We start from the raw sequence: 19,785 nt of genomic DNA, 5'->3' as shown, positions 1-19,785 counted from the left end.
CGTGCCGTCCCACCGAGCCCGAGAGCGCGAACTGGCCGTCCGACGAGATGACGACGTCCTCGACGAAGTGCGAGTGGCCCTGGAGGCGGCGGCGGCGAAGCCGTAGTTCTCGAGGTCCGACGAGTCGCCCGTGAGCTGCCAGACAAGGATCGACTTGTCGCGCGACGCCGTCACGATCATCGAGGGGTTCTCGCGCGACGTGGCGATGGCCGTCACCCAGGCCTTGCCGTGACCGGCGAGCGTACCGCGGAGCGTCAATTGTTCAGCCATAATGCACTACTAGAAAAATGGAAAGTGAGTGCATTTAGCCTGCGCGATGGCAGTTTGCGCCAGTGAAATGACTGGTTGATGGCCTTTGGATCGTGCCCCGGGGTACGTAGTGCACACTATTTAAAATGACAGGATATAGTGTACTATTGGGCGTCGATGCAAGCTTGTGGAAGTACAGAGGAAGGCAATGGCATGCTTGGCGATGGCGATGTGGTGTCTTCTGCAGCAGTACGAGGCGGTGCAGATGACGACGGTGAGGTTGAGACATAGCCGCGTTGATGGCCGCGTGCATGGGTGTAGGGAGTGCATGCTCGCAACGCCTTGACGTGCTTCGTTAGCCTTACACCACCACACTCGGTGGAGACAAGCGCTTTGCTGCGCCTTGTAGTTTGGGTACTGCATCATGCAGGCTGCATGACTTGGGTGCTATCGTGTTGCTCCAGCGTGCGCAGCAGGACGAAAGGCGACAGAGCCGTCGAGACCTGTTGAAATGAAGTTGGTCGTCGCCCGTTGATGACCTCGCTGTGCATGTGAGGTGTCGTCGCAAGTGAGCTCACATGCGCGTAGTATTAGAGAGAAGGCGACTTGGCGAGGCTGCCAGTCTCGAGTACTAGTACACCCAGGACGCACTCCATGCATCGCCCTCTTGACGCATTTGCAAGGTCGTCTGTACAGCGACACGCGTCACTGGTTGCTCTTGAACGCCCGAGCTCATGCCGCGTCCTTGGCGGCAACAACAACAAGACAAACGTCTCGTCCTGGCACGCAGGCGTGCCACGTCAATGCAACCGGTTCGTTCGGATAGCGTATCCGGTGGCCGCGCGGCCACGAACAACCAAATTTCTTATCATGTCGACGACGAACGCAGCGGAAGCCACGCCCAACCGCGAGACGCAGAAGGCCGAGTGGCGCGGGTCGCGCCTGCAGTGGTCCAAGCAGGCCGAGCACGTACGTCTCCTTCTGTTCCATGCCTCTCTCTAAGCCTATTTGTATGCAGAAACTGCACCAAGAACTCAACTCGATCGCGCTTGAAAAGTGCTACGCCAAGACTAAGGCCTTTGTCGACTGCTCGCACGAGCATGGGTATGGAAACAACGATATACAGTCACTGCGGTGGCGCTCACGCATGAATGTAGTCTCCTGGTCGTGTGGAAGTGTCGCCAGCACAACGCCGACCTGAACGCGTGCCTGCACGAGTACACCAACCCGGAGGCGTTCGCCGCGTTCAAGGCCAGCCGCACCGAAGAGATCCCGCTTGTCATCAAGACGCCCAAGTCGGCGTAAGGCGGCCAATGTGCGATAGATGACGAACGAGTGACACTAGTAGACTGCCTCTTTTCTACCGTTTTTGCTGTGCATCGCAGCAGAAATGGAGCTCTCTCGCAAGGTTTATAAGGTCATGACCATTCTCGTGCCATCGAGCCCCGTGGTGGCGTCACGCCCACGGAACGTAAGGCGATCCCGGGCCATTGATGCTGCACACAAACGACGTCAAGTGGTTTCAGCCAACGTAGCCGCAAAGCAAACCTACAAGGAGCCGTTGTTGCCAGCTGTGTGCTGCTTCACTGAAAGAGGAGCTTGAGCTTTAGTACATTGAAACGCGGCTTCTCGCATCTGGGTGCAACGACGACGCCTGCTAGCACACGCCCGTCGCTTCTTCCACTGGCGTGTCGATGCTAGACGCTGGTTGTGTTCGTTCATTCTTGTATGATGACATCCCTGTCGCTCTAATCGATGAAAGCGAAAGTCTGGTGCGTGCTTTGTCATCGGCGCAAGCAGCGACAGGCGCTCGTCCTTTCTGCAAGGTGCAATGTCGTGGCTGTACAGGCCGCCACGTCGTTCACTGCATCTATCTATGTTGGTGCGAACGCAGGTCCTAGCATTCCATCGACCAAGAGAGCACCCGCGTGCAATGACCTTGCCTTCGCCACGTTGTCGTTGTGATCGAACCCAATCTGCTCTCTGGCAGCTCTCTCTGGCGCGACTCTCGCTTCACACTATTTCCGTCCAAAAGCCTCGTTCAAGATTGGATTCCACGATGCACCATCCCGCAGCGGTAGCATCGTCGCCGCCGCACGCCGGACGCTCATGGCCCTTCCATCGCTCGCATAGGACGACGCACGAGAGGGCTTGCCATCTGCCAAGGTGGTAGCCGCCGATGGGGCAGCGGTGCGTGCGCACCGATCATCGTGCACGAGCGTGCAAGCGACCTCATGGCGCCGCGAGTCGCTGTTCCATGCCGCCGCGCGACGCGGCCAGCTGGAGCTCGTCAGGTCGCTGCGTTCGAGCGTGGCCGTTCTCGACATGCTCAATGATGTAGGATGCCGCTCTGTATGGTGGTGCATCATCGTTTGATGGCTTAGGATGACAACACGGCGCTGCTTCTCGCCGCATCCCGAGGCCAATCGGCTGTCGTCGAGTACCTCGCAATGGAAGGCGCGAGCGTGCAGGCAACGACGCGAGTACGTGCGCTTGGATGGTCATCGCATTCATCGTGCTCGTAGGATCACTGCACGGCGCTGCTACTCGCGGTGCGAACAGGCCACGTTGGCACCGCACGCCTTCTCTTGCAGCTCGGCGCCGATATCGAAGCTCGCAACAAGGTCGCCCACCAAAGCACGTATGCAAGCAACATTGCGCGTGTAGGCGGGCGAAACAGCACTGGCGGTCGCGGCCAAGTATCAGCACGCGGCGCTCGTCGAGCTCCTCGTCCAACACGGCGCCGACGTCAACGCCGTGCCAATCAAGGTAGCACGCTTCATGCATCCATGCGACACACAGAGGCGAGACGGACCATGTAGCATCTCTGCGCGATCGTGCGACGCGCCTCGGACGCCGCGCGGATCATCGCTGCCTTTCTCAACCCAAATTGGTCGATGCAGGTACCGCCACACAGTTGAGATGACCGCCGCACGGTGCCTGTAGCACAAGGAGAGCGTACTTGCATGCGCCTTTTTGTTCGACAAGCCGTCCGTCGCCGCGCTCTTGATTCCTGTGACACCGCTCGACCGCGTCCACAAGGTCGGTGGTTGCGAGACGCGCAGTACTAAACTGCTGCGATGCTGGATGATAGAGAGGCCATACGTGGCTCCAACGCACCACTTTCTTGGTCGACGGCGACGGCGAGGCGTGCCTCTTGCTCTTGCTGCAGCACGGCTTCAACCCCGAGCTGCGAGATCGGGTCGGCGCCATTTCGGTGTCTGAAAGTCCTGACGATCTGCATACGTGTAGGAGGGCAGCACGGCGCTGTCGCTTGCGATTGCAGCGCAAAATGCGTGGGCTGTCAACGTGCTGGCAGCGTACACGGACTTGACGTCGATCGATGGACTCGGCCTGGTACACCTTGTTCGCATTGTATGTATGCAAATCGCCGACTCGACCACCCTCTCTCTAGACGTACTTGGGCCGCGCAGCGAGCCGCCCAGCCATGCTCGCGCTTTTGCTGAACGCTGGCGCCGACCCCAACGCCCGCGATCCCGTACTTGACTTGTTGATGATGAAGACAAGTTGTCCACAATACACGAGGACTAGATGGGCCGCACGCCGCTGTACCATGCGATTCAGAAAGGCATCCTGTGCAGCGTCGAGCTGCTGCTGCCATTGACAAAAGGCGCCAAAGACCACCGCTTTACCTGCCGCGTACCACCGACCGTATATCAATGTATCAAGTGTGCCTCACCAATCGCGTAGCGGTCGTATTTCGAGCTGGCGCTCGCAAGCGAACATGTCGTCGTGACGCGGTATCTGTACGTCCATCTCTTCTCCGACGGACCGCCGCCATTGACGCACGCGCTCTTCTTTCAGCCGTTCGCGACGCTCAGCGTGCCACGTCAGCGCTTCTTTTTCTCCCGCGTCGGCTGGTTTCGCGCCGCGACCTCGCCGCTGGCGCCTATGGAAACCGCGTACATTGATGCGCTCTGTGCGATCCTCAGCGACCCGACGTGGCCATCTCGCCGCACGCTTTTGTGTCCAGAAGCATTGTCAACCGACGCGCAGTCGCTGCTCGAGGCCGAGCTCGGCGGTCTGTCGCCAGCACTGTTTCTGCACCCTGCCCACGGCGTCGCAGTCTCGGATGCGCACCTCGGGTCATGGGACGCACGTCCTTGGCGGGCGCTTCTGGCGCCACTCGCCATGTCGCGCGCCATCTCTGGCACCGTTCAGGACCTGGTGAGTCCGAGTGTCGGCTGCGGCGTGGTCGGGCTCACGCAATGGCGCGCGTCGCCGCACGGTCTGCGCTTGAACGGCGGCAGCCTGCTCTCGTGGTCGTCCATCGTGCCATCCGAGTGGCAGCCCCATGTCTCGGAACACTTTCAGTGGCTGCCGACCCCGGTGTACGTCGATGCGACGAAGGACAGGGCGATGTTTACATCGTACATCAACGACCTTGACCCGGGGCACACGCAACTCTACGATGCGCTGGCCGCGACGCTGACGCAGCTCTTGCCGCTCTTTGCCGTCAGCGTGCACACGATGCTGCACGACGTCCCCCGCCTGCAGCGCACGCGCCATCTGCCGACGTGCGAGCTCGTGCGCCGCCTGTATCGAGCCCACACGACCGAAAAACCAACGTCGTCCAAGGTGCGCCGGTGGCAGCGCCAGCAAGCAGCTGCGGGCGTCGACTTTGAAGCGGTCGCCGCGAGTCCGCAGTTTGTCGACAAACTGCCATCGTCGCCATTTGCTTCGCTGCCGCTACCCCCCGACCTCCTCGTGCACGTCCAGATCACGACGCTGCATGCAACGCCGACCTTTCCAGGCCAGAAGTGGACCAAAGGCTCGGGGATCGTGAACGAGTTTGTGGTTGCGGTCGGCGTCGTCTGCTGCGAGCACGACAACGTAGCGGACGTGGCCATCGAGTTTGCCCACGAGCTCGCGCCGCCCCGGTCGACGACCAAGGTCAACCGCTCTATTGTGGTGTGGACGCTCAGGCGTGGATGGTTGTAGGGTGCTGCATCACCGGCCAGCCCACAGCTTCAGAGAACGGGCTACATGGGATTGACGCCGGGTCGCCTCGTCTCGATCCCGACCTCGGGGGTGTTCCGCATCGCGCCGTTTTCAGCAGCCGACGAGCGCGAGCCCGGACACGTGACGCTCGTCACCTACTTCCTCGTGCACCCGGACGCGAGTCTGCTCTCGACAGCACACGTGTTTCCCCAGCACAAGGCGTGGTTGCGCCGTCATCTTGTTGGCACGCGACTCGACGACCTCCCCGACGGCGTTCTCGACGAAATCCTCGATTTTGTCGGCTGCGGCTTCTTGTGCGACGCGGAGCGTGAGGCGATCGCGGCCGCCGACAAGCAAGTGCGTGCACATAGCCTCGCCGCCTACCAGTTGCCGGCGGCGATGCTCTAAAGGACTAACACACATGTACACCTAACCACACTTGTTTACACATGGCTAGTACAGAGAGAATAAGCGATCCAGCGATCAAAAGCTGCCCGACATATGCATTACTCGTAGTATCCGATGCGAGAGACCATATGCAAGCACCTCTCTCTACAGCGCCTTAGGGCTAGGGCACTGGGATCGACGCCATGTACAAGCTTTGAAAGCACTCATGGTTTGACACTGGCCTCTAGCGAGACCTCCTGTGCCACATCCTGTAAGCAGCTATCTGCAGCAAGAGGGCTACGTACGGCGGCTGCGTCTTTCGGGTCGATGAGCGGCGTCGCCCGGCACGGAAGTGTAAAGCACTCGACGCCCTTGCAGTGGTAGTAGAGCTGCGCCCGCGCCATTTCGCTCATGACCCGCTAGAGCTATATTGTGCCAACGCGTCGTACAAGAGAATCTACCTTCATCTTGGTGACGCGGAAGAACTCAAAGCGCTTCCAATGCACGTCGAGAAGCGCGTTGACGTTGTCGACCCGGCGCTTTTGGTCGGCCAGGAGCCGCGCACGTTTCTCGCGCTCCTTGTTGCCGCCGAGGTAGATCTTCTCGTCGACGTCGCGCTGGAGCTTGGCAATGGCCTTGATCGCCTTGTCGCGGTCCTCGAGGAGGCGCTTCATGGGCACCACGCCCCAGTCCTGGATCTGCGTGAGCTCGACGATCGCCGTCTGCTCGGGGCGCACGACCATAACTTCGTGCGTCTCGGTGCTCAGCGTCCGCGTCGCGTCGCCCATGGCCGCCAGCACCGTATGCACCGCGTGGCAGGGCTCGGTGATGGCGCAGTCGTCAAAGGCCTTGGCCAGCTTGGCCGCATGCGCGTCGCGGGCCTCGCGGAAGGTCGTCGTCGCCTCGATCGCCTCGGTGAGCAGCTTAAGGTTACGCTCAATAAGGTGCAGCGTGTTCCAGAGGTGCTTGGAGCGCTCGTCGACCTCGTCCTTCATTTGCAGAAGATTGCACGCCGGATATGGATGCAGTATCCGGAAACCAAGTTGAAGTTGGCCAAATCTCAGGCCCACAAGCGTTCTGCCTTGGACAGTCTGCGATGCGAACGCAGCACGTAGCCTCCTGAGCTCCAGGGTCTTAAGGCCGCACAATACCAGAGGAGCGCAGAATTTCACATGCATCAACATGAGCCTGGGCAGCGCGAGGTCGGACTGCGGCAAGGGCTACGGCCTCACCCTTCAACTGCGGCCTGGAGCCACTCTGGGGAACCCAGGTACAGACGCCCAGCGCACGACTGCACGTCCGGCACTTGGCTCGTCGCGCTGTGGTGCCATCTCTTGACGCGTCGCTGGTCGCTGTCTGCGACGACCCTTGGTGTGCACGCTTCCTGGTCCCTCGCACAATCTCGAATCACGACCACTAACGCCCCTCGCTTGACGCACCGGCCAAGCCTCACGAGCGCATTAGGAAGTCCACCATAACTTTATGATTGTATGTAATATAACTCAGATCAACAACAACAACAGACGCCCAGCCGCATGAGCTGCATCAGCCTTTCGCCCGACTTCTTTCGCGACGCCAATGTCATCGTTGTCAGTGGATGCTGTAGCACGCTGTCGCACCCACCGAGCAGAACCAGCTTACAGAACCAGGTCGTGCGCTGTCAAACGTGATGGCTGGTTCCTGCATCCTACCACCCTCAACTATCATGCAATCGAATGTAGTACTTGGCTCTGTCCCAAGCGTGGCTGTCTCGCTGCAATGCGGAAACCAAGCTCGGAACACAGCAGCGTCACGAGGCCATTGTCGCTGCCTTGCCGTCGCGTACGGTACGCCATCTCGCGCCACCCAGGCGTTCCCACGACCGACTAAACGTCGACTAACAACATGCCCAGCATGCGGCACTGGAAGCGTGACGACGACTCTTTCGGAAATGAAGCACTGAGCATGGCACCCCAACAAAGTCATGATGGCAGCACACCAATGTAAGCGGAACCAAAGCGCCGTCTCGTTCAAAATTACGAGCCAATACTGTATACGAGCAAACAAACACTAGTAGCTGGTTACGAAGAAGAAGACACGCACGAAGAGATGTTACTTGAAGCCCATGAGCTTCTGCACGATGCGCGGGCCATAGATCGAGTGCACTTTGTCGGCTTCCATGTACGCGACCTTGTTGAGCGCCTTGAGCTCCTTCGTGGTCAGCGCCGCGGGCCACCGGCTCACCGTGTTGTTGAAGAGCGGTCGAAAGACGCTGACGCGGTCTGGTGTCACGTTCTTGAACACTTTGCGCAGCACGTCGTGGCTCGTAAGGAACCAGCAAAAGTGCCGCATGTTGTCGTGGTCGCAGCGCGCGAGGTCTTTAAGCACCTCGACCGGATCGACGAGGTACTCGGGGTCTGGCAGCGAGTAGCGCGAGCGCGGCGACGCCTTGAGCTCGGACGCAAGGCCGCGCGCGCTTCCCATGGCGTGCGCAAAGACACTCGCTTCGTCGACGACCGGCTTGTCGTTGGTCGTCGGCATCGTAAAGCTGGCCAGGTCGGCAAAGACGTCAGCGAGCGGCGTGAGCTCGGGCGCGCCACCTCGGTACGTGTACACGCCCGTGCTCAAGCACTGGTCGTAGAGCGGCACGAAGCGCCAGCCGTGGTCGGCGACGAACCGGATCGCTTCCACGACAAACGCTTCCCGCGCACTGGACCAGTAGACGGGAAAGTTGAGCCGCGTAAAGCCGGGCTTGATGAAGAGCGCCTTGCGCTGCATGAGCGAAAACAAAATGTGCGCGAGCTCGTCCGGCATCTGGAAGAGGAGCGCGCCGTAGGGCCCGGCACACGCGCAGCCCGAGCGCGACTGGATGCCAAAGAGGTCGCTGAGGAGGCGCGCGACAAACTGCGGGTGCAGAAAGAGTGTCTCGTGCCGGATCAAGAACGAAAAGGTGGGCAGCCGGGGCGCCGACGGGTCGCCGAGCAGCACAATGTTCGAGTGCGACCCGAGCGCGGTCTGCACGCGCGTCGCAATCGCATGCTCTTGGCTCTCGAGAAAGGCGACTCCGAGCGTCGCCTTGAGCTGGAAGACCATCGCGGCCCGGAGCGCGCCGACAATGTCCGGCGTGCCCCCTTCCTCGCGCTCGGCAATGTCGTCGACGTACTGGTGCGTTCGGCGCGAGACGAGGAAGACCGTGCCTCCCCCGGGCACGACCGGCACGTCGTTCATCTTGGCGGTCTTCTTGGCCATGACCTTGCGCACGCCGCGGACAACCGTGGAATGCAGCGTCGTCTTGCGCGCGGAGAGCTGATTGTTGGTGGTGGTCGTGCTGCTGCTACCGGTGCGAGACGTGTTGGTTGCATCGAGTTCCGAGCTGCCACCTTCGCTGCTCTCGGGGCCGCCAGAGCTCGTGTGGGCCGAGTCGCTTGCTGCGGACGCCCCGGTGCACGGCGACGGCGTCGTGGGCGCGACGCCACTCCGGGTCGGCTGACTAAACAGCGACTGCTTCACGACAAGGACACCGGGGGTTCCTGGGCCGCCGAGGAACTTGTGCACCGAGAAGAAGATGGCGTCTTTCGCGACACCGCCTTCGTGCATGTCAATGGGCATGTAAGGCGCGGCGGCCGCATAGTCCCAGAGCGCGAGCGCGCCGTAGGACTTGAGGAGCTGCGTCACCGGGACCGTCTCGGTGGTGATGCCGGTAATGTTGGACGCGGCCGAGAAGGTGCCAATGAGGAGCGCGCGGCGACGAAACTTTTCCAAGCAGTTTTTTAAATGCGCGAGGTCGACGCCACCGCCTTTGCCGGGCCGAATCCTACAATTCGAGATTCAGATTCAGATTGCACTTTATCATAAGTGCAAAGTCATCGTACCGGACAATCTTGGCGCCCGACTCACGCCACACCAAGTCGTTTGAGTGGTGCTCGTAGGGCCCCATAAAGACCACGGCGCGGCTGAGCTTGTAGAGCCGCGCGAGACGACCGACGAGGAGGTTGATGGCGCCCGTGCAGCCCGCGCCCGTAAAGAGGCTAAGAACGTAGCGTCGTGAGCACAGTGAAAAATGTAGATAGAAAAAACGTACACAACGTCCGAGGCGGGGTCGGCGCCGACTTGGGACGCAATGTACTCGCGGGCCTGCGTGCGCCACTGGTTCATCTGGTGCCCGCAGTGCGACGTCTCGGTGTGCGTGTTGGCGTACAGCGGCAGCATCTTTTGCGCGATCGTGGCTTCGATAAAGTCCACAGACCGACCGGACGCGACATAGTCGGCGTAGACAAGGTGGCGGTCGCCGAACGGCGTTGCAATGATGTCCATGTCGCCCATCTCGGAGGCGCCGAGACGCTGGAGTAGCGCGACTTGATCGGTCGACATGCTGAGTACTATGTTGCAAAATGCAAAATGATCCATATAAATAGGACGCGCCCCTTGATGCTACTGTCGCGTTTTCTATTGCGAGCGAATCTGATGGCTCTCTTGCGTTGCGCACGGGGGGGCCACGTTTGCTTGACAACATCTGGTCGGTGGCCACTCTAATTATATAACCTCTGGTCGGTCTAACCCCGATATCTTTGCATGGACGAAGCCACGGACGGTTGGATTGTTCACGTGTCGAACGCAAAACCACAAAACGCAACGGGCCCGTTAGGAGCCTGCTATTTTGGCACGGAATGGGCGCGTCCACCTGGCTTGGGTTCGAGCGACGCGGCGCGCATCATCGTCTTCACCCACGTCCGGTAGAATGAAAAGTACAGCTGCAGCATCTCCGGCCACCCCGCGCCCTTGTTGTGTGGTGGAAATCTACTGTAGTGATATTAATGGATAGAAGAGTGATGTGGGACATGTTTAAAAACACACGTTTTGCCGCCGAATATTCTTTTTAGAATTATTTTAATACGTGCTAGACATGACTGCAATGCACGGGCCGAGCCACAGTGGAGGCCGCCTGTCGTCGGCTTCATCAGCCAGGGTCATCATCGTCGCCGATGCGCCTGATGCTGGAGTTGCGTAGACACCGAGTAGACACTGTCGTACGTTCGCGATGCTTTACGAACGAGGCTGTCCTGAGCGAGGCGACACCGCGTGCGACGCTTGGGTCGTTGCTAATCGCTCCTCCGCGCCGATCGCTCTCGGACCAGTGTTTCGAGGCCATGGAGGACCACGGCAGCGCGAAGAAGAGGTTACTGACGTGTCCTCTACCATGACTGTGGTCGGTAAGCGATCAAAACGTGAAATCGGCAGCAAACAACCAACAGAAAATGCGCGGGACGGCCAAGCTACTCGGCTTTGACGCTGTATGTGGAGTTGGATGCGCGCTTGTGTCTACGCTGGATATCTGTCGCTCAAGGGTGGACGTGGGTGAGACTAACACGGCGTCTTTTGTTAAAGTCGATTGGCACGAGAAACGTAGCGAGAGCCAGCCACCACCAAGAACCGTGGTCGCATCGTGCCACATTCGATGTGTCCCGTGGCTACTCGCACGCTGCTCGATTGAAAGCTTTTGGCATCCGTCTCGTCGTAGATGCAGGCAAGACGAGAGAGCGCGACGTATTTGTTTGGTGTTTATTTAGCGGCGTCTCTAAACGGGAGAAAGGCGATAGATGCGGGTGTACGCAGCGTACCGTCGACCTTGCAACAAGACGAATCGCTCGTAAGATGGCGCGCGTTGTGAGTAGCAGTGGGTGCACACGCGACCGATCGAGAGGCGAGGACAGCCCTTCGCCGCTGCATCTCTAGATACTACGCGTCGATGAAGACGGCGGCGTCTTGAGAAAGAACGAATTGACAGCGCGGCCGTCAGTCGCCCACCACGACTGTAGATTAAGGGATGGACTGACGGAGGCTACGTCACTGAATCACGAAGAGAGCTCGTCGATAGAATTCATTCTTACGAGCGCATCGAAGGAAGACATACGAGGATGGATGTGGACGACATGTCTTGAGCAAAGCCAGCACGCCCTCGATGACGGCAGCGTGCAGCAGCCGGCGTAGGCGTCTTCGGAGCAGTGCAATTGCCCGTCGGAGTGGGCAAAAGTTAGGACCAGAAGCGGGCGTGTGTGCACCAATCTTGTGAGGGCAGTCTCAACGCTGATCTTTCCAGTCAATTTCTATCAAATCTAGTTGACGGTTTTATGTCGCACACATCATATATTATGCGTCGAAAAACGAGCTCAACTGCCAACGATTCACCGCCAACCGAGCTCGTTGCATCGCCGAGGTCTTGCAACTAGCGTCGTGTACGCAGGAGGAGACGTCCGACAAATTTGCTTAATCACGACTGCTCACTGCAGCAAGCGCGATTCGTCATGGTAAGCAGTAACGCGGTGGCACCAGATGTGCCGTTGGTCGCACGCTTCGACATTCGACGCCCCCAGCTGCTAGAGAAGGGAAGGAAATAAACCACCGATGTTTTTCACGCGGCCTGTCCCTCATTGCTCACTCCACAGTGTGGGTGGCGCGCTTCTGGAGTGTGGGGTCTGCACTCTGGAATCGCTCGAATTGCATGCGCGCTTTGTACTCGAGCCATGCGACTGCTATTACCATGATCGGTCCTGCCACCACGTGGTAGCTTTGACGATATGCCCAGTACTTCTGAGTAGCCACCGTTTCAGATTGCAGTTGAGATTGCAGTCGAGATTACTCTTGAAATACCTAGCTTCGTCGCCATTTTTCACATTTTTCACCAATGTATAAATGTTGAATACCGTGGGACACGCAGAGGTGCATTGGCAAGGGACGTGGATTTTTTGGCCACCAACGACCAACGACCGACCCGCTCACTTTGTGATTGCCATTGAGAGTGCTAAGGACCAGTCGGCTAGTATGGAGACTCCGAGCGATAACAACAAGTTCCTCTCGACGCTCGAGACGCCGTTTACGCTCGCAGTCAACGGCGAGACGCACCACGAGAGCGTCGACCCGGCGACGTTGAGCTGGCACAATTTGCGCTACACGGTGCAGCCCACGACGCTCCTCGGCAAGAACGGCCCGCCCAAGACGATCCTCAAGAACATCCATGGCCACGTCTCGCCCGGCCAGCTCACGGCCATCATGGGGCCGTCTGGCAGCGGCAAGACGACGCTCCTCGACATCCTCGCCGACCGCGTCTCGAGCGGCACGATCGAGGGCAACATCGAAGTCAACGGCCACACGCGCCACTCGTCGTCGTTCCGCAAGATGGCCACGTACGTGGCCCAAGAAGACTCGCTCCTGGGGTCGTTTACGGTCCTCGAGACGCTGCGGTTTGCAGCCAAGATCTCGCTCCAGGCGGCGCATGCGGTCCAGGAGGAGCGTGTCCAGGCCGCGATTGCCGACATGGGCTTGACGAGCTGCGCCAACACACGCGTCGGCGACCTCTTCTTCAAGGGCATTTCCGGTGGCCAGAAGCGCCGCCTCTCGATTGCGATTGCGCTTTTGACGAACCCGTCGATTCTGCTGCTGGATGAACCGACGTCCGGTCTCGACTCGGCGTCGACGTACCACATCATGAAGTACATTGCGAAGCTCTGCGCGACGGGCCGCACGGTCATTTGCACGATCCACCAGCCGTCGGCCGAGGTCTACAACATGTTTTCGACCGTCTCGATCCTGGTCGAAGGCAGCACGGTCTTCTATGGTGCGCCATCGGCCGCGCTGACTCATTTCGAGTCGCTCAACTACCCGTGCCCGCTGTACACGAACCCGGCCGAGTACTTTGTGAGCCTTGTCAACACGGACTTCGAGGGCCACGCTGACGTCCCTGCGTTCGTCAAGTCGTATGCGTCGAGCGAGCTCTGCAACGGCATTGTCCGGTCCATTGAAGCCGACCGCCACGCCGCCTCGGCCCTCTCGCCCAAGAAGGTGCCGAGCCAAGGCGCGTCCGGCTTGACGCAGTGGATGGTGCTCATGCACCGCAACACGCTCGACAACATTCGCAACCCGGGCATCTACTGGGTGCGCCTCTTCATGTACATCATGCTCTCGTTCATGGTGGGCACCATGTACTACCACACCAACACGGATTTGACCAAGGAGGATCTGCTACCGATGCTCTTTTACGTCCAAGCGTTCCTCGTCTTTATGAGCGTCGCCGTGCTGCCGTTCTTTATCGAGCAACGCGCGGTGTTTGTTCGCGAGCGCGCCAACCAAGGCCTCAACGTCGGCAGCTATGTCTTTGCCAACTTGCTCGCGGCCTTGCCCGGCATCGCGCTCATCTCGATCCTGTCCACGGCGCTTGTGGTCTGGCTCGCGGACCTCAACGGGTTTGGGTACTTTTTCCTCAACCTCTTCTTGTCGCTGGTCGCGGCCGAGTCGCTCATGTGTGTCATCGCCGCCGCCGTGCCCCACTACATTATCGGCATTGCTCTCGGGGCCGGCCTCTTTGGCATGTTTATGCTCTGCGAGGGCTTCATGGTGCCCAAGCACGCGATTCCCGACTACTGGATCTGGGCCTACTACATGGCTTTCCACACGTACTCGTTCGAGTCGTTTGTGTACACGCACTTTAACCCGATGCAGTCGACCGACGCGACGGCGAAAGCGATTCTGACGCGCTATGGCTTCCAGAATGTCGACGTCAACCGCAACATGGGCATCCTCGCCGCGTACACGGTGCTCTTCCAGCTCATCTTTGCGTTCATTCTCTACAAGTTCCACACGGGCCGCCGGTAATTAACGGTGGCTTGGTCTCGTTTTGAGTGATCACGTTCATACATGGCTTTTTGTATCGTCCAACCTGTGTCTTGTGTTAAACGCTGCAACATAAAAGAGCAGATACCATCGAGTGAGGATGCAGAGAGGGATGCCGCTGGACGCTTGACCGCCGAGACGAAAGCACTCTCATCGTCGCTGGAGCGAGTCCGCTGATGGGGCGGACGAGCAGGACTGAGATGCCAAGTATGGCCGTACGTAGGTTCTCGCTCGCACAACTGCCTCTGACGCTTCCTTGGTGCCTCTGGTACGCTCGACACAAGCAAGGGTCCATCGTAGGTAGAAAGCGCCCGTAGACGCAACGCGATGTATACACTGGACCGACGCCGCAGGATTGGATAGGGCTAGGGTCCAGCCGCACCGGATACTGGATGGACGTCTGCGTGGACGTCCAGAATATATTACCAGCCTGCATACCAGCCTGCGTACCCTCTCTGACGTATGCTTATAGTTTCTTGTCGCCGTGACAGACCAGCGGCGATCTTGCCGCGTTTGGGGAGCGGTAAGTGATAACGTCGGCTTAGGGCGGTCGCCGCGGACTGCCTACGGCAATTACTCACTTTTCGTATCCGGACTATGCTCACTTTTATTTTTATTGTATTGCATCTTGTGTATTGTATTGTCTTGAATTCTTTTTTATGGAGAAATGCCCTCCGTTAAAGTACCTGGCACGGTATCCGGACTCGGAGGCGTCGCCGCACAGAGCAACGCGGCGACGAGATGGTGTCCAAGGTCTTTACGAGCTTCCTCTGCGTCTGCTGCTGGCTCCATGGCGCGACGGTCGGCGTCGCGATCGGCGATGCGCTCGACCTGCAGCACTTCTTCCTCTTGAGCGTCGGCGTCTTCTTTGCGATCACGGTCATCTACCCGACGTCGCGCCGGCTCGCGGTCTCGGCCATGTTTCTCGCGTGCGCCGTCTTCCTCTCGGCGCTCGTCAAGTCGCTCGCGTTCTTCCGGACGCCCAACCACCACAGCGCGCTGCCCGACGTCGGCCACGACTTTTTGCCGTCGATTCCGATCCCGCCGAGCTTTCTCTTGCAGCTCGTGCTCGGCGCGACCGCGACCTTTGTGGCGCTGCATCCACTGCGCAGCATCATTCTGCGCCGGGTTCTTCTCATCTACGCGGCGCTGCTCATGGCGCGGACGCTCCTCGCGCTCATGACCTTTCTGCCCGACTCGAACCCGACGTGTCTCGTCGAAGAGAAGAACCCAAGCGCCCGCGAAGTCGTCCAGCACTTTCTCAGTCACCTCGAGCCTCGCCGAGTGGATTCGGTCGCAGACCAACGTGAGCCTCGTGGCGTGCCGCGACACGATCTACTGCGGCCACTCGACGCTCCTCATTTTGTGTGGCATGGTCTGGCACACGTACTACCACCGTGTCGAAAGCCCAGTCAATTGGGTCAAGTCGATTGTGTGGACAACCGCGATCACCGCCATGGTACCGCCTGCTGCCACGTCATGATGGCATTGTCACATCGTCTGATGCGATGTATGCTAGGTGAGCTCGCTCGCCCGCCGCGAGACGTATACGCTGGACGCCGTCCTCTCAACGTACTTTGCCGTGACGGGCTGGGCGACATACCATCGGCTCGCCAACGACGTCTTGACCGGCCAGCGATTCACGTGCGTCTGGCTCATCGACAAGGTGATCGTTTACCCGCTAGTCGAGTGGATGGAAGAGGAGGAGCACGTGAAGAAGCCCCGCGAAGTGCGATTGTACCGCCGTGACACGCAGGAACAAGGCGAGTCGCCGCCGCCCAAGAAGACCACCGCGACGTTCCGAACGAGCGAGTTTTAGAGACAGGTCGAGTAGCTACGCTATATTCACTGTAAAGACATACAAGTGGTGCGAGTCTACAAGTCTCGACTTGATCTTTGACGTTGGAGGGCTCATGCTGTCGTTGCCAGATCCGTACAGGCCATGGGCAACAGACCAAGCGCAGCGTCGACATGCGACATGTGCTGTCGGTACAGGCGCCGACGATGTTGACATTGAAGGGTGGCAGTAGACGCCTGAGACAGCAGTGGTTAAGCACGGGTATTCCTATCATCTACACAGCTCGCAAACCACGAGGTCGGGACAAGGTGTGTGTTTGTATCAATCTATCGAGAAGATCGTCCGACCGAGAACCCGTTAGGATGGAGCCTGTGGCCAGGGCTCCAGCTGTCAGTTAGCCTTGGTTATCACTGTGCCTCTTCGTTCACTCGCCAGACAAAGGGAGGGTGGGAATAGAGGATGCCGACCACGGGTCGAGAGCATGGAACACAGGGAACGATGGCTCAAGGAGCACCATCTATCATCGATGCATCCATCAATGTGATCATGACTTGACGAAACTCGACTCCAAGATTTGGTCTCCGTAGCGCTGCGCGTGCATGCGTGGGAGCTGGTACGAAACTTGGTTGTTCGCGGTGCACTGGGTCTGCGAGATGGTTTATCCCGTGGTACCGTCCCCAGCTTGTAGAGTGTGCGCCATCGCTTCGCACCTTTGTGCTTGAGAGAGAGAGAGAGAGAGAGAGAGAGAAAGAGAGAGAGAGACATCTCTCAGCAAAGACTATATAGGTGTTGTCGAGGTCTAGCAATATATGTTATTCCTGCAATGCACTATACTTGTGGGTGCAACGGTCATTGGACCCAGGAATAGCACCACAGGGTAAAATGGTGGTGCTTCGAGTGCTCCTTGCGGCGGCGGTGACGCTGCAGACAACTTGGGCGTCTCAGTGCCCCAACGACTGCAGTGGCCACGGCCTCTGTCACTATCAAGGCGTCTGTCAGTGCTCCCAGTCTTTTATGGGCGCCGACTGCTCGCTGCGTACGTTGACTCACTCCTATTGTACTACTACCTCCTACGACGACTCTAGTCAAGTGTCCGATGGGCACAGCGTGGGCCGACTACCCGCAGTCGTCTGAGAATGCGCACAACCTCGCCGAGTGCGCCAACCGAGGTGTCTGCAACCGCGCAACAGGGCTCTGCGACTGCTCCCCGGGCTTTACCGGCGCTGCTTGTGACCGCAGTACGAAGCACCAAACTTAATTAGCGGTGTCCTATCTCAGCGCTAGTGGCTTGCAAATGCAACGGCCGCGGCACGTGCCTCTCGATGAGCCAGCTCGCGATGACCAAGGATCCAGGTCTTGGCACGGTGCACCCCTACACGACGCCATGGGACGCCAACCAAATCTACGGCTGTCACTGCGACGATCCGTTTACAGGCTACAGCTGCACTGAAAGTACTTTTACTCGCTGGTGGGAGATTCGATTTAGGTTGATTGCGCGATAGTGCAATGTCCCCGCGGCGACGACCCCCTCACGGGCACGACCCAAGACCCCAACGGCGTCCAATTCAATGAAAAGCAAGTCGTCACGTGCATGGCCACGGTTCGCTTGACGGTTCAGACGCCGGTGCTAGAGACGTACCTATGTTTAGGGCGGGTCGTTCACGCTGGCCTTTCGAGGCTTTACCACGGCGCCGATTTCCGTGTCCGACTCGGCCGCCAGCATGCGAGCCAAGCTCTTGGTCGACATGCATTCGATCCCTGCGTCGTCGTCCTGACAAAGGACTAGGCACTGCCATCTCTGCACGGCGTCGTCGTCACGTACTCAGGTCTGACGCCCACGGCGTGCACCGTGCTCGGTCATGCCATCACGATCGAATTCACACAAGACTTTGGCAAGTATGTGGTTTCACAATCAACGAACAACTTGACAACAGTGCGATCCTTTCTTGTGTCTAGTCTGCCGTCACTGGTGGGTAATGCCGGCGCCTTGACGCTAACGACGGTCGGCGCGTCGCCCCGGCTAACCATTGTCACGACGGTGCACGGCACAAAGGAAGATGTCTACTGCTCCAACCGCGGTCTCTGCGACCGGTCGACGGTGCGCCCGTCGATGATTCCTGTCAATCAATATCAGACGACATGCGTAGGGCACGTGCAACTGCTTTCCCAACTATGTCTCGAGCGACGGCTACGGCAACGTGGGTCGGCGCGGCGACTGCGGGGCCGTCGCGTTGGCTATCACGCAGTGTCCGGTAGATCGCAACTGCTGTGCTCAGTGTCGATGCGAGGGGTAGGGTAAAACCTTGGCCTGCAGTGGCCACGGTGTCTGCCAAGGCCCCCCGACGTTTGCGTGCATTTGTGCCAGCGGGTTCCAAGGCGGCGACTGCTCCGAGCGTACGGCATCCCTGTCTACCGTGCAATCCTTTTCTGAACCTGAATCTGAATCTGAAGTTGCATAGAGCAATGTCCGATGGGCACTTCTTGGTTTGATATACCAAGCAGCCCGAATGGTGCGCACCAACTCGCCGAGTGCTCAAATGCGGGGACGTGCGACCGAACGCGGGGCGTGTGCTTGTGCGACACGCGCTTCACGGGCGCCGCGTGCAATCGGCGTACGTTTTGAATTTTGCGACTTTTGCGCATTTTGCGACCTTTGCGCATTTTGCGACTTTTTTCTGATTTCAAGCTAGTCGAGTGCCCCAACGACTGCAGTGGCCATGGCACGTGCCTCACGATGCAAAACCTCGCACCGCTCACCAAGCTCAACGGCGACCCGCGGACGGCATTTACCTACGGGAGCATTCCCAACAACAACCCGGTGCGTCCAACAAAAGTCTACAAAATGAGGACAATATTGTTGTTGATAGACGTGGGACTACAACCAAGTACAAGGCTGTGCATGCAACCCTGGCTACGAAGGTTTCGACTGCTCTAAATGTACATGCACTTCATCTTAAATCGTCATGTTGACATATTGGCCGACGGTGTCTAGTGTCGTGTCCCACGGGCGACGACCCGTTGACGTATTACGACAAGAATGGCGTGGCCCAAGTCAACGCCGTCCAAACGATCGTGTGCACGGCCACGGTATCCTATCCAAGTATTCCACTATCCATCCGATCCATACTTGACTGTGCTAGACGGGCACGTTTACATTGGGCTTTCGCGGTGACTTTACCGCGCCGCTCCCGTTTACGATCACCAGTGCGACGCTCGCGAGCATCCTCAACCTCCTCCCCGCCTTTGGCCAGGTTTTCTTATAGCCTTTTTCTTATGGAGGCGTTAGACTATCGCAGGTGCTCGTCTCGTACTCGGCGGGCGCGGCGGCGTGCACGAGCAACGGCGCCAATGTCATCTCGATCTCATTTTTTGCCGTGTTTGGGGCGCACCGGTACGCTATACAACGAACGGGGTGACGTCGATCGCAGTCTACAGCGACGGTACGATGGGGTCGGTTGTCGGCACCAAAGAAGACGCTCTCTGCTCCAACCGGTAGACAAATTTGTACATTTTTGCTCGTTTGCGAGGAGCTTTCTAGCGGGCTCTGCGACTATACTAAAGGCCACTGTGTGTGCGCGACGGGCTTTACAAGCAGCGACGGCTACGGCCACGCGGGGACGCGCGGCGACTGCGGCTACATGGAGCCCGTGTACCTCAACTCGGCCGGCGAGTACGCCAACGCCAACTGGATGAACTAAACTCACGTTAAACTGTTGTATGGATGTGCTTGTATATATATATACGTG

At 58.7% G+C, this 19,785-nt stretch overlaps 8 protein-coding genes across 8 annotated transcripts in view; 5 read left to right on the top strand and 3 right to left on the bottom strand.

The window, feature by feature from the left end:
* The window catches only part of SPRG_20942 (guanine nucleotide-binding protein subunit beta-2-like 1), a gene marked incomplete at both ends in the record, with an annotated part of 1,006 nt that extends 736 nt beyond the window's left edge, over positions 1 to 270 (bottom strand). Inside the window, 2 exons of the mRNA XM_012349876.1 lie at positions 14 to 79; positions 145 to 270. Of these exons, the coding sequence (XP_012205266.1) occupies positions 14 to 79; positions 145 to 270 (192 nt within the window). The remainder of the gene's footprint in view (positions 1 to 13; positions 80 to 144) is intronic.
* An 849-nt stretch (positions 271 to 1,119) lies between these two features.
* On the top strand, positions 1,120 to 1,554 carry SPRG_10817 (hypothetical protein; the record flags this gene model as incomplete). Its single annotated transcript, XM_012349778.1, has 3 exons — positions 1,120 to 1,218; positions 1,268 to 1,353; positions 1,407 to 1,554. The coding sequence occupies 3 exons, from the start codon at positions 1,120 to 1,122 to the stop codon at positions 1,552 to 1,554; spliced, it is 333 nt and encodes a 110-aa protein (XP_012205168.1).
* A 1,090-nt stretch (positions 1,555 to 2,644) lies between these two features.
* Positions 2,645 to 5,619, top strand: SPRG_10816 (hypothetical protein; the record flags this gene model as incomplete). Its single annotated transcript, XM_012349777.1, has 11 exons — positions 2,645 to 2,732; positions 2,775 to 2,873; positions 2,917 to 3,018; positions 3,072 to 3,152; positions 3,196 to 3,291; positions 3,344 to 3,451; positions 3,502 to 3,606; positions 3,665 to 3,748; positions 3,802 to 3,909; positions 3,961 to 5,163; positions 5,212 to 5,619. Exons 1-11 carry the CDS (start codon positions 2,700 to 2,702, stop codon positions 5,617 to 5,619), a joined length of 2,427 nt encoding a protein of 808 aa, XP_012205167.1. The 5' UTR covers positions 2,645 to 2,699.
* A 48-nt stretch (positions 5,620 to 5,667) lies between these two features.
* On the bottom strand, positions 5,668 to 6,597 carry SPRG_10815 (hypothetical protein). Its single transcript, XM_012349776.1, has 3 exons — positions 6,060 to 6,597; positions 5,904 to 6,017; positions 5,668 to 5,855 (listed from the first exon to the last, which is right to left on the bottom strand). The coding sequence occupies exons 1-3, from the start codon at positions 6,591 to 6,593 to the stop codon at positions 5,823 to 5,825; spliced, it is 681 nt and encodes a 226-aa protein (XP_012205166.1). The 5' UTR covers positions 6,594 to 6,597; the 3' UTR covers positions 5,668 to 5,822.
* A 1,057-nt stretch (positions 6,598 to 7,654) lies between these two features.
* Positions 7,655 to 9,948, bottom strand: SPRG_10814 (hypothetical protein; the record flags this gene model as incomplete). Its single annotated transcript, XM_012349775.1, has 3 exons — positions 7,655 to 9,391; positions 9,450 to 9,605; positions 9,659 to 9,948. The coding sequence occupies 3 exons, from the start codon at positions 9,946 to 9,948 to the stop codon at positions 7,690 to 7,692; spliced, it is 2,148 nt and encodes a 715-aa protein (XP_012205165.1). The 3' UTR covers positions 7,655 to 7,689.
* A 2,333-nt stretch (positions 9,949 to 12,281) lies between these two features.
* SPRG_10813 (hypothetical protein) lies at positions 12,282 to 14,223 on the top strand (the record flags this gene model as incomplete). Its single annotated transcript, XM_012349774.1, has 1 exon — positions 12,282 to 14,223. Exon 1 carries the CDS (start codon positions 12,397 to 12,399, stop codon positions 14,221 to 14,223), a length of 1,827 nt encoding a protein of 608 aa, XP_012205164.1. The 5' UTR covers positions 12,282 to 12,396.
* Positions 14,224 to 14,982: 759 nt separating this feature from the next.
* Positions 14,983 to 16,060, top strand: SPRG_10812 (hypothetical protein; the record flags this gene model as incomplete). Its single annotated transcript, XM_012349773.1, has 3 exons — positions 14,983 to 15,486; positions 15,542 to 15,700; positions 15,761 to 16,060. The coding sequence occupies 3 exons, from the start codon at positions 14,983 to 14,985 to the stop codon at positions 16,058 to 16,060; spliced, it is 963 nt and encodes a 320-aa protein (XP_012205163.1).
* Positions 16,061 to 16,921: 861 nt separating this feature from the next.
* On the top strand, positions 16,922 to 19,763 carry SPRG_10811 (hypothetical protein; the record flags this gene model as incomplete). The annotated part of the gene is made up of 16 exons (XM_012349772.1): positions 16,922 to 17,075; positions 17,125 to 17,277; positions 17,324 to 17,491; positions 17,542 to 17,639; positions 17,689 to 17,778; positions 17,826 to 17,935; positions 17,996 to 18,137; positions 18,187 to 18,291; positions 18,334 to 18,433; positions 18,499 to 18,651; positions 18,730 to 18,857; positions 18,907 to 18,976; positions 19,032 to 19,126; positions 19,180 to 19,290; positions 19,336 to 19,531; positions 19,578 to 19,763. 15 exons carry the CDS (start codon positions 16,922 to 16,924, stop codon positions 19,453 to 19,455), a joined length of 1,797 nt encoding a protein of 598 aa, XP_012205162.1. The 3' UTR covers positions 19,456 to 19,531; positions 19,578 to 19,763.
* Between the last annotated feature and the right edge of the window lie 22 nt (positions 19,764 to 19,785).

The sequence above is a fragment of the Saprolegnia parasitica genome, assembly GCF_000151545.1.
Source record: "Saprolegnia parasitica CBS 223.65 unplaced genomic scaffold supercont2.58, whole genome shotgun sequence".
NCBI classification, from domain to species: Eukaryota; Oomycota; class Saprolegniomycetes; order Saprolegniales; family Saprolegniaceae; genus Saprolegnia; species Saprolegnia parasitica.
This window is presented reverse-complemented; position numbering and strand designations above follow the sequence as displayed.